The sequence below is a fragment of the Marmota monax genome, unplaced genomic scaffold, assembly GCF_021218885.2.
Source record: "Marmota monax isolate L192 unplaced genomic scaffold, Marmota_monax_Labrador192_F-V1.1 WCK01_AAM20220418_F8-fsc00127, whole genome shotgun sequence".
NCBI classification, from domain to species: domain Eukaryota; kingdom Metazoa; phylum Chordata; class Mammalia; order Rodentia; family Sciuridae; genus Marmota; species Marmota monax.
This window is the reverse complement of record NW_026692894.1, coordinates 975,897-988,400: the sequence shown is the minus strand read 5'-3', so window position 1 is coordinate 988,400 and position 12,504 is coordinate 975,897. Positions and strand designations below refer to the sequence as shown.

Here is a 12,504-nt window from a genome sequence, read left to right as displayed (position 1 = left end):
CCCCAAAGAACTGTAGGAGGCCGGGATTAAATACTTTAACAGACAAGGAAACTGAGATTTAGGGAGTTTGAGATGCATTAATAATCTGTGGTGGATGCCATCCATGTTCTGTTTGACTGAAATCCATGTTCCTCTGAAGGTGCTATCGCTTTAGGGGGAGTATTGGGAATTAGAGGACAGTTTTGCACACTAATGTTCCCCATTTTCATTGCAGTCTGTATGAGCCCATGGGACGTTGGAACCTCCATGACTCCTGGAAGGGAGCTCAGGCCTCTTCCTTCTCACTACCTTTGATTATCCCAGTCCTATCTTCTTTTTCTGGGGTAGGAGGAGTTTCAGCTACTTCTTCAAAGCCTTGTCTGATCAGGGAATCAGATTCTTTGTTTTGTGTGAGGCACTTAACTCTCTGAACCCTCAGTTTCTTATTTATTTATTTGGGACAAGGGATCAAACCCATAGCCTCATGCACTTTAAGCATGTAATCTACCACAGAGCTACCCCCCCCCCATTTCTGTGGGGTGTTGATTGTGGAACCCAGAGCCTCAATCATGCTAAGTGTTCTATCCCTGAGCTACAGACCTAGCATCATATTTTCCATCTGTAAATTAGTGTGATAATAACTATCTCCTGCAGTTTTCTGTTTGTTTGTTTCGGAGGTGCTGGGGATCTAATATAGAGCCTCCTGCGTGCTAGGCAAGTGCTCCACCGCTGAACTGCCCCCCCCCCCCCCAGCCCTCTCCTGCAGTTCTCTCAAGGAGGAATCATGGGCTGTAGTTAGTTTTGAGTGTCTACTTGGGGCTCTGTGCTGGGCTGAGGGACTTAGAATAGGAGATGGAATGAGAACCCAGGGCTTCTTTCACTGCAGACTCCTGCATTTGTTGAGTGTCTGCCTCCTTGGAGGGGCTGGGTGGATGGAAGCCATCTTTACTGTAAAACAAAAAATATTGATTAGGACCTCAGTGTGCTAGGGAGGCAGGTCCTGCCCTGAGGGAACTTCCTCTCTAGAGGGGAACTAACACCAAGTCCTCTACAGGTGTGGGGGCGGGGATACCAATGGGGTCCCAGCGAATGAATAGCTCGCCTGCCTTTTGTTGTGGGAACACCCTTTCCAGCTAGACCCCCAACTCTTGCCCCACCCTTTCCTGACCTGAAGGGAGAGGCCAGAGCTGGTTTAAGGCCCCAGGGGCGTGGCAAGGCGTTGTCTCCCCTCCCCTCCCTGCGGGAGGTGCCTGGGAAGTGTGGGAATGTGAGGAAGGGGAGCAAATGGAGGCCTCAGCTTGTCTGGATCTGTCCCTTACCTAGGCCTAAGGGAGGGGTAGCACCAGAAGGGCCACACCTGCAGGAGAGGGTCCCAGGGGTGGCCTTTGGGGAAGTTGAGGATGGAAGTTCAGAACCTGAGGGCACCCAGGCCCAGGGTGAGGGGAAATGGGGGGTTCTGTGAGGATGGCGATTGTATTTGGGGCATTTTGGTGGCCGCCCTGGGTAGGATCCGCCCTGCCCGTCTAGCCTGGAGCCTCAGCCCCTCCCCCGTGTCTCTCCTCCTTCAGGTCCTGCTAGAGCGACATGATGGTGGAATCCGCCTCAGAGACAATCAGGTCGGCTCCGTCTGGTCAGAACGGCGTGGGCAGCCTCTCTGGGCAGGCCGATGGCGGCGGGGCCGGGGCCGCAGGCACCGCTGCAGGCGGAGCGGGTAGGGACGCCGCGGCCGGCGCTGACAGCAATGGCGAGATGAGCCCTGCGGAGCTTCTGCACTTCCAGCAGCAACAGGTAGGAGCCCGCGCCCCTCCCCGAGGTCTCTCCCACTCCCTGAGGGCCACTGGGCTGCTGCGCCCACCAGTCAACCTCATTTTAACATTCTTGAGAAGGTACACCTCCAGGGACTCCTGCGCCTCTCCTTCTGGTGGCCACTGTAAGCCTTGGGGAGCCAGCCATCCCCAGGGAAAGAGAGAAGTGGTATTGGAGCCTGAGTCTAAAGAGCTTGGAACAGTCCCAGGAATGACATAAGGACAGACAGACGCTGGGCAGTAGGCTTCGGAGTCTGTTTTGAGTGGGTCCTTGCCTCACTCTCTGCTTGCGCCTGCGCATTCCTGGCAAACTGGCTAAATTAGCAGGATTGTGTGTGTGTATCTGGGCGGGGGGTGCTGTGCACACAGGGGTATCTTCACTTTATTTGTATTATAAAACATTCCCCGCCTCCAAGTCTGCCTGGATCTCTGATCCAAGCTGTGAAGAGATTAAACTTTGAGGCACCAGGGGCCAAAGCCACCAAGAAGAGGCCAAGAGAGGGAGGCAAAGGCAGGCCTCTATTTTTAGGGCTCAGACTGGCAACCCTCTGTGTGCCCCTTTCCTCTTCTGTGACCATTTTCCTACCTTTAAGTGCAGGGTTCAGGAGTTCAAGGCTAGCCTGCCTGAGGATCAAGAGGCACTAGGGTGGGGAACCTGGTTGGGTGATGACAGAGCAGGGCCCCCCAGGTCTCAGCCCCACCTGGAGTCAAAAAGGAAAAATCATGCTTGACAAGTTCAGGAGAACCGGCCCAGCCAGCCCTGGCCTTGGGATTCTCTTCTTATTTGACTGTGCTCCTCAAATCACTGTTGGTGGCACTGGCCCTTGGGGGCTCTTCTGGGAACATGGAAAATCAGGGTCTTTGGATGCCTGTCCCTGCCCAACATCCCAGCTCTGCCTCTGCTGTGTACCTGCTGTGCCTTCACAACCGGCTCCAGGGCTCTCCCTGTCTCCTAATAACCCCTAAGGAGCCCTTTCCCACCATACTTTTCAGAGCCAGAGGTTAGACTAGAAGCAGCACCAACCCAGGCCCCACAACTGCTCTAAGCTGGTCAGTAAGTTCTAAAGCAGGAATGGAAAAAGCCTGGGTTAGGTGCCAGCCCACTCCTTACCAAAGGCACCACAAATCATGGGCCTCCCTGAGCCCTGGCCTATTGGGCATCCAGTGTGCTGGTTTAGGATCAGATGCTATTGGGGTGTGAAACCTCTCTCACACTACTCATGGATGTGAACAAATCGAGGACTTTAAAAAATGACGTCCTCTTGCCAACAGAGACTGGAGTGGGAAGGGCCTTTTGTCCCTGGGGAGATGGTCCTTGGGTGTCTGCCGGCATCTCCCAAGCCTCCCTATGCAGGTTCTCTGGGGAAGAGACCCTCAGGGTCACAGTGCCTTCTGCTGGATACAGAAAGTCAAAGGGAAAAACCAGACCCTTTATCAAAATAATAAGGAAACACACCCCACCAGAAGTCCTCGAGGCCACCCATTTTGTATGACTAGCCCTTCCCCTCCTGCACCTCCATTCGAACAAAGCTATAAAAAAGTTGGGGGAGATAACAAAACTTTCTTTTTTAAAAAAAAAAAAGATACTTGGAATGAAGCATGAGCCCAGGTCTCTCAACTGGAGAGATGTTTGGGGTGGGGAGAGGCGGGACCGTCTGTACTGATCAGGTTTCTGGGTTCTGCATTGCCATGTTTTACCATCTATATTCCACATTCCAGTTATTCCTGTTTGTTTTGGGGAATATCCCAATGTCCTGGAAAATCCTATATCGGTTTCACAAATAAACTCGGGTGGGGATTTGGAGGCAGGAGGAGGACTGTTTTATCCATTTGGGCTCACTATGGGCGGAGTGCCCAGGGCTAAGGAAAATATTTGAGACTTAAAAAAGGTTTTGTTGGCTCTAAACTCTAAAAAGAACCCTGCAAAATTAAAATTACAAGATTTACAATTAAAAATGAAATAGTCTGTGGGCCATTCTTCCACCCCCCCACCACCATAGATGAATGCTACTTTGGGGGGAGCTTCAAGGGTCACCCCTTCCTGGTGCTCCAGTAACACCGATTTGTGGAGCTAAAGATGGCCCCTGGGTTCCTCCTCCCTCTTGGAGGCCAACTGTCGTGCACACTGTGTCATTAAATCCCACTTCAGATGAGGCAGCCTGAGGTAGACACTGACTTGTCCAGGTGACAAAGGCAGCAGCTACACCTCTGTATCCCAGGCCTGTGCAGGAGGTGGAGAGAGGAGGTTCTGGGGCTAAAACAGATGTGTGTTGGTGAGGAAGGTAAGAGGGTGTCATTCCCGACATAAATGTTCCCAGCCGGGCACCCTAAATGGCTATTCTGGTATCCACACGAACTCCAGAGGGAGAGTGTTGAGCGAGTGGGTCGGAGGATCATGTGCTGGCCCTGTCCTCCTTTTTGTGCCCCTCTTGGGTCTCCAAGGCCCTCTCCCTTTGTCTGTGTGTTGTTCCCTGTCCCTCTGCTCTGGGTAAACACACCAGAAATGCAATCCTGGCCTTTGGGAGTAATGAGTTTCTCTCTCTCTCTCTTTCTCTCTCTGTCTTTCTCTCTCTCTCTCTCTCTCTCTCTCTCTCTCTCTCTCTCTCTCTCTCACACACACACACACACACACACACTCACAGAGTCAGAAGTCAGGCTGGTGACAAGACTTTAGGCTGAAACAAACAGCACTAAAGAGGGCAGCCACGTCACTTCAGAACAAGAGCAGGCGCTTGGTTTCCATGCAACCAGCAGGCTGGGAGCTTATTTAAACAGAGGCTGGGGGTGACCCAGCACGCCTGCCAGGCCAGGTCTGGCTACACAGAGGGTCCCTGGCCAGCTGCCCCATTTCACCATTCCCGGCCCCCTTATTGGTGAGTGACAGAACCAAACCAGCTTCACTCTATCCCGGGGGCTTTCACCAAGGGTGTAGACTCAATCCCGCATGGACCTACTACCCCGAGAAGGTGGTGCTGGGGGACTGCAGGCCTTGGAGCTGGAAGTCATTCAGCAAGCAGTGCCTTGAAGAGTTGCTGATCCCCAGCTGCTACTGCAGAGTACCCCAGACTAGAGGGACATAAGGGATACATAAGCCCCCTCTTTCATCAAGGCAAATATCCTGTTGCCCCCTCTTCTGCATCTGTACCCCATATGATATTTTTTCTTTAAAAGTTGTCCTTATGATTTATATTCATCTGATATCACCTATATGAAAATGTTCCCAGTGTGTGGGGGCCAGCCCAGGGAACCCCACAGATACCCTTTGGGCTCTCTGATGGGGGACAGTGAGAGCTGGAAGAGGTGTGCACCAGATTTGGGGAAGGAGAGGACCTGGGGAGGTCTTGGAGACTGGTCAGGGCACATTGGCCCAGGAGGGCTGGACTTGGGGCCCGGACGGCTGAGCCGGCAGGCCTGGTGGGGCCGGCAGAGCTGCTGGCGGCTGGCTGAAAGGCTGCCTGGGCCTCCGGAGCGCATTCCCATTGTCCATGGGTTGCGGGGGTGACAGGTCAGGGAGGGTCATGGGAGGGTTGCCTAGCGTCTGGGAACTCCCACTGCAGTTGCCGTGACAACTGGGCCAAATCCCACCCTGTTCACATCCTGTGAGGAGATTCAAAAGGGTTGGGGGGCTCTACACATTAATGGGCTTTTAACGTTCCCCCCTCTAAAGAAATGGGGGGGGGGCGGGGAGTAGGGGGAGGGGAGAAGAAGAATGGAAGAGACTTTCCTCCTCCATCTGGTCTCCTCTGCTCAAGCTACTTTAGGGGGATCCGATGGGAAGGGAGGTTCCAGAGGGAAGTCAGCCCCTCCCCACAATGCATGTGCTGTCAACAGTTGTCTGTAGTCTGTCTGGTCCAGCATTGGGACTTTCAAGACTCCCAGCCTCATGCTTCAGATTCTGCCTTTGGCCCTGCACCTTCTGGCTTCTTGTCCTTCTGCAGACAGAGCCCCTTGCTGTGCTGGGTTATGGAGGGAGGGTTGGGGTCTGAGCTCCTCAGAGGAGGCACTTAGAGACTTGGCGCCTATTCACATTCATGCTGGCTGCTGGGAAGTGCACAGAAACCTCACCTCGGCCCCGGCCTGGAAGCCTTGTGAGCAGGGCAGGTGAGAGGTGCGGGGACTGAGGGAGGGTGTGTCAGAGATGCTGCTTGTACTCTTCCTGGACTACTCTACCAAAGGCCACCCTAACGTTTGCCCCAGGAGGGCATTGTGTACCACACGTGCAGAGGAAAGAGCCCTGGTCTAGGAGAGGGGTCTCCTGGCCCCTGCTTTCTTGGGACTACAAGAAGCCAGCCCAGTCTCCCAGCTGGAGAGCCTCCTACCTCCCTCCTCCTTGAGTTGCTGAGGCCTCTGCCTGCCTCTCTCTCCTTCCCCCTCCCTACTTCACCTCCCTGAGGATGGAACCCAGGGAGCTTTACCACTGAGCTGCTTCCCTGCCCCCCTTGTTTGCAGTGTTGGGGATTGAACCCAGGGCCTTGCACATGCTAAGCAAGAGCTCTACCTTTGAGCCCCATCCCTTTTTATTTTTTTATTGAGACAGGGTTTCACTAAGTTGCCCAGGCTAGCCTGAACTTGTGATCCTCCTGCCTCAGCCTCCCAAGTAGCTGGGATTATAGACATGTGCCACCGTGCCCAGCTCCTCACCCCATTTTGTTGCAGAATTCTTGTTCCTCCTGATAAGAATTTTGGGGATGAAGAAGAATGTGGGGAAGGTGGGTGAATGTTTCTGCTGAGGGTGTAGGGTTTATGAGGATTAAAGTGGGGAGGGCTGTACCCAAGGCCACCCCATCAGGTCAGGACTCAGCCTGGAGCCCTCAGTAGGTGAGCTGGGTTTTCTCCTGGAGGAGGAGTACATGCTTTTACTCTAATGCCACTTTAGAGTCCCCGGCAGTGTCCAGGGTACTCACTTAGCAGGCCTTGCCATAGACCTGCTTCTGCTTCAGCGGTGTCCACAGATAGAGCAAGCTGTGTATCTGGAGACATCTCCAAGCGTCTCCAAGGAGGAGGAAAGCCCCTGCCTGCTACTACCCCTCAACCACCGCCTCAGCTTTGTGACTTCATTCCTTGCCAGTGCGCATAGTCCCTAGCTCCTGGCCCTGCCTCTCAGCACCTGGTGAAACTGGCTTCCGCTGGTTGAGGTTGGGCAGGTGGATGCTGTCACTGGAAGTTGTTGAGGCCCCTGTTGCCACCATCCCCAGCCCTCCAGCATTTAGGAGCGGTAGCTCTAGAAAGGGGGAGGATAGAGGAGCCCTGCAAAGGATGGCGGTCCTTCTCTGGACTGCGTCTCATTTGCTAACTCTCATCTTTCTGAGGCCAGAGGGCCAGTTCCTTGTGGAGAGAGGCGCCTTCTTAACAGATGCGGGGCTGGGTCCTGAAGCCAGCAACGGGGACCCTGCATGTGTCTCCCACCCACGTGGGCCCGTCTGTGTCTGTGCCTTGCTGGTTTTCATTTTAATGGTTCTAATTTGAGAATGTGCCGATGTCATTTTTACGAGGTTGGTGTAAAAAAAATTTACAGCCTTTTCCAAAAAGCTTTTTTTTTTTTTTTTTTTTCTCTCCAAGGGAAAAAAGTGTAGAATCACTTCGGGGGTTTTATGGTCTCTTCTCCCCAACCTTCCTTGCCCCCCCTCTTCTCTGTGTAATTTCATTTTTATGTTTCTGTGTTGGAGGACAAAGCTTGGCTGGTCAAGAACTTGTGTCTCCCCTGGTCAGTTCCCTCAGTGGTTGTGGCCACTGACCTCCAACCCCTTCTCCCTATACCCCTTTCATCCACCTTCTGATCCCTGGGGAGTTGCATGTTGAAGGGTGGGTGCTCATTTCAAATCAGGCAGTGCTTATTAGGTACCTGCTGTTTACTCAAGTGGGCTAGGTATCTGTCCTCCAAGATTGTATCACTTTCTGCTCAAAATCCTCCACTGATTTTTTTTCTCCTCAAGTGTAGAAGGAAATTAAAAAAACAGATCTATCATTGTCCCTGTGGAACCTGGCCTTGCACACTTCTGGGGCTTTGCCTCAGGCTGCGCTTCTCAGCCACACTGGCCTTTTTAGTTCATAATGCACCAAGTTTTTCCTACCTTGGGGCCCTCGTACTGTCTGAATTACACCTTGAATCCTCTCCCCTGGACCTGGCTGCCTCCTGCTGCTGCCAAGGGTCTCCTCAGAGACCTCCCTGGCCACTCACCTGAGGTAGCCCACCGTCGCCCTCCCGTGAGGCCAACGTTGGCATGTGGTTTGTTCTCGTCTTTGTCGAGTGTCCGCATCAGTGCCTTAGGAGATAAGCCCCTCAGTGCGGCACTGCAGAGGCCTCCGGGGTGCCATGACTACTTGAATTTTTGGTCTATGGGTGGTGAATCATCCTGGGTAGAGGCCGGGGCTTTCCTGGGAATGCTCTTCAGGTTTGAGATAGGATGAGGGAGCCAGAAATGCTTCTAGTCCCCTCTTCTAAATTCAGCTTACCCCAGAGAAAATTACATTATCACAATAACTTGGATATGACTGAATCCCAATTATGCCAAAATGTACCAGAGACACAGCTTTTGGGTTTTACTTTGGCCGCCTCTCACCACAATCCACATTAACCCCCTGGTTAGCAGGGCCTTATTTCCATCCTGCTGGCCAGCTTCTGGCTCTTGTTGCTGTGCAGAGCCTCCTCTGTTGTCTATTCAGGTTCTGCTTTTGCAACTATGTCCCTCTGGGCACGTCACTGTCTCTCCCTGGATCTCCATAGTCTCATTTATAAAGTGAACTAGATCAGTATAAATATAAATTGTGTGTGTGTGTGTGTGTGTGTGTGTGTGTGACATTTCTATTTTTTGACACACTAAATTGATATTATGACCCGCCATGGGGTCATGACCAGTAATTTGAAGGACACTGGCTTGGATGCCCTCTTTACCTGCAGCTCAATGGGGCCGCATTTGTGACAGCCCTTTCTAGCTCGTCTCCCCAGTCAACACATTCCCATTCTCCCAGGCACACAGAGAATAAGGCGGGGGACCCCAGAGGGGACCTGGCACCCTCCAGACTGGTGAAAGGACTGGTAACAGCCCTGCACCCGACTTCCTTGGGGACAAGGAGCCTTCCTCCCACCTCCCAACCCAGATCCTCAGCTATAGAAATGGGGAGGTGGTCTCCTCCTGGAGGTGAGAGACCCCACTGCCCCGGGTTCCATCCATCACAAGCCATTTGTTCCTCATCGTGGAGATCCTGCTAATGACTTGGGAATGGGAATGGAGGAGGAGAGTGCGGCTTCATTAAGGAGACAGTTCTTAGGCTGTGGGGGCTGCCGGAAGAGGATTTGGTGAGAAGGCCTTCTGGGTGGTACTGGGCAAGTGACCAGGTGCTGCCTGGTAAAAGAAAAATTAGTAACAATAGTTAATTCACCCAGGACCCACTGGGTGCCCCGTGCTGTGCCAAGCCTTCCGTGTGCACTGTCCCGTGTGGGCCTCACAGCAACTCTGAAGTCAGTGTGGCATTGACCCCGTTTCACAGGAGGAGGAACTGAGCTTCACAGAACTAATGTGACTCAGCCAAGGTCACTCTGTACGGTGGAGCCGGGACCAGGATCCAGGCACTGCATGGATGGAGCGGCTTCCCCTTGAGGAAAACGGACCTTGAGCTCCCAGACCACAGAGCTAGGAATTTGATTTTCAGTCCAAGGCGTGAAAGGAAGAAGATGAAGTTTAAGGGGCCAAACGGCTTCTAGTTTTCCTCTCTGCCCTCAGCCTCCCTCCCTCTTTCCCTCTCTTCAAGTGTGCCCCATGGCCTACCCCAGTGTGGGCTTCTGAATGCCTTTCCCACCAGGACTGTGTTCGGGCGCCTCTAGTTCCCAGGAGACGGACACTGAGCCCACCTTGTGCCTGGGGATTCCTTCCTTGGTCCCCTCCCAGAGCTTCCTCTCCCCTCCACACCAGAGAGCTCGACAGTGCACAAGACTCGGGGAGAGCAAATGCCAAGACCTCTCTGGACTCTGTGGGGTCACAGAGGCCCCTCAGTGGGAGTGATATGGTGGCCTGGGCAGTCAGAAGTATATGGATTCTTACAACTTCTACTCTTGGGACCTAGGGCCTCCGTTTTCTTGTCTATAAAATGGAAACAGTGACACCAGCTCTGCCTGATTCAGTGCTGTGAGACTTCTGTTAAATGCTAGAAGTACTTTGAAAACTGCAAGGCACTGCGCTGCTGTTAGCTCTCGAACTTGGGCTCAGCCTGTGCTTGCCTCCTGTGTTCAGCCTGGACTAAAGTGAGTATTGCTGATAGGCATTGCTTGTACGCCCTGGGCTGGAGCTGGGGGCTCACAGCTGCATTTGAAAACATCCACGATTTTAAGGAGGCTCCAGTCTGGTTGGCACATCAAAGAAGGTGGGGTTGGATGAGTTGGGGTCAGGGCCTGCTGTTTCTATCTCTGGGAGGTAGGCAGTCCAATGACTTTACCAGGCCTCAGTGTCAGCAGGGAGTGTAGACATGGCCCTGGTGCATTTCAGTGGTGGATGTGACTCAGATGGGGCTTCAGAAAGTCTCAGGCCTACATCATCCCCAGGGTGACCGACCACTCTAGGGCATCTTAGGCCAGAGGGACCCCAGTTTCCCAAGCACACCCTTGGCTGGGGAGCTGGATGTATGGATGGTGAGGCCCGTGGAAGTAGAACATGGAGCAGTACTTAAAGGACACTGAGCAATGGGGGAGGGGCCATCAAAGGAGGGATGCTTAGGCCCCAAGCCTGGGATTGTCCCAACACTCCCACCACATGGCACATGCAGCATGCTCTTCAGGTGATACTAGATCCCACCTAGGACCACCCAGTCATTGCTGGGCTGTAGGCAAATTTATATTATATTAAATGACCTCTCACAGTGTACCACGAGCTCCCTGTTTCCTCCAGGTCCAGGTCTATACTGGTGGGTGACTGAATGCTAGTGAAGAATGAATGAATGAAGTGCTTGGATGAGGTCAGAGCCCATACCTGGGGCCCTGGTCTTCTCCAGGCTCCTGCTGCTACCAGCACTGCTCAGCTGCTCTGCCTGCCTGAGAATTGTCCCAACACCCCCTCTTCCCCCTATTGCTCACCTGTGTGGGGTGTGTGTTGTAATGGGAACGCCTCCTTGTCTACTTGGTGAGCTGGCACTTCCGTTGGCCCTGCCTCCTCTGGGAGGTCTCCCCAGCAGAGGAGGCCCTTCCCTGGGCCTGGTGTGGAACTCGGCACCCCTCAGGCTGCCCACCTTACTGGTGTCTGCAGAGACCTCATCACAGCACTGGAGGACTTGGGGACCAACCGCGTACCTTGTTTCTGTGTGTCTCCCATCTGACATGGCCCCTGGGTATTTCATAAGTGAGATGTGAATGAAAGAGGGCAGAATGGGAGAAGGAACAGACAGCCATGGGCCTGGCCTAGGTGCTTACCTGGCTCTTTTCATTGGGCCCAGGGGAGGGCAAGGTGGGAGGGGGTGGAACCTGTCGCAGGGAGGGAGGCCTCACAGGAATGAGATTTCAAGGCCCTATCATTTTTTGTCTTGTAAATCTTGTAATTTCATGCTCCAGGGGGTCAGTGAGGAGTGAATGCAACTCTCCTGACCACTCCCCCGCCCCAGGAAACCGAGTGGGGCTCTCCCTCACAATGTCCCCTATAAACCCTCCCCTACTGTCCACCCCCCCTCACACAGGGATCTGGGGTGCTTCATCTTCCAGCCCTGACCAGTGCCCCCTTTGGATCAACTGGGCTGGCAGGTTCCCCTCCCACTGCCTTGCCCTCTGGCCTCTGACCCCTATGCCCCCTCCATGCTAACTCCACCTTTAGATGACAAAGGACATTTGTCATTAGACCTGGAGGAAGTCAGTAAAAGCCAGGGGCTCTTTCCTGATGACCACCTGGCCACCTCCTTGCCTCTCTGCACCCCACCCAGCGCCCACTTCTGGGGGGCTCCAAGAGCCTTTAGACCTGGGTCAGATTTCTGCTTTTCTGAAGTGAACCTTGAGGAGAAACAGCCTCTTTCTGGAAGCCCAGGAGTTTCTCTGGGTGTGGGGTCCCAGGAGGGACCAGGGGGCAGTCTGGAGACTGCTGAGGAACACATATGTTCCTATGTAGATGTGAGGGTGCATTGAGGGACCATCCTCAGGCAAACTCAACCAGAGCCCCCCGGAGGCGGGCTGTGGATGTGGGGAGGGAAGGGCCAAGATGGGTGTGTCTGCTGCTGGGCACACAGCTGGGTTGGTTGGGTGTGAGGGTGGACCACACATCCACTGGAAAGGCTTTGCTGTGAAGGTGACTTGGTGGGGCGGGGGGGAGGTCGGTGAATGGCAGTGCACGTGAGGGGAAGCACTTGTGTGGACACAGATGTGAGAGTGAGCCTCGGGCAGGTGGGCAGGCATGGTTCCTTTAAGTGTGTGGCGCCAGGCTGTGCTGGGGAAGGCGGGTAGAGCGCAGCTAAGAGCAGCCAGGAGGGAAGGCTGGACACCTTCCGAATGCCAACAAGTTGCCAGGCGCTGCTCCCTTAATCCCCCTAGTCGTTCAGAGGTAGCTAGTGTCCCAGTTTTGCAGATAAGGAGATGGAAGTGCAGAGAGACAAAATGACCTGCCCAAGGTCACAGCTGGTAAGTGGTACCGTCGGGATTCCAGCCTCATGCCAAAGCCTGCGGGCCTCAGGGGCCTGGACACTGCGCTGGCTCCTGAGCAGGTCTTCGAGGAACCTGGAGGCAGACAGGCCTTATACTCCTGGAGGGTGATTC

General features: G+C 53.8%; 1 protein-coding gene across 2 annotated transcripts in view; it reads left to right on the top strand.

Moving 5' to 3' along the window:
- The window catches only part of Foxp4 (forkhead box P4), a 51,352-nt gene that overhangs the window by 17,717 nt on the left and 21,131 nt on the right, over nucleotides 1–12,504 (top strand). For both annotated transcript variants that reach the window (XM_046450644.2, XM_046450643.2), the window contains exon 2: nucleotides 1,548–1,767. In XM_046450644.2, coding sequence (XP_046306600.1) covers nucleotides 1,564–1,767 — 204 coding nt within the window. In that variant the 5' untranslated portion in view covers nucleotides 1,548–1,563. The remainder of the gene's footprint in view (nucleotides 1–1,547; nucleotides 1,768–12,504) is intronic.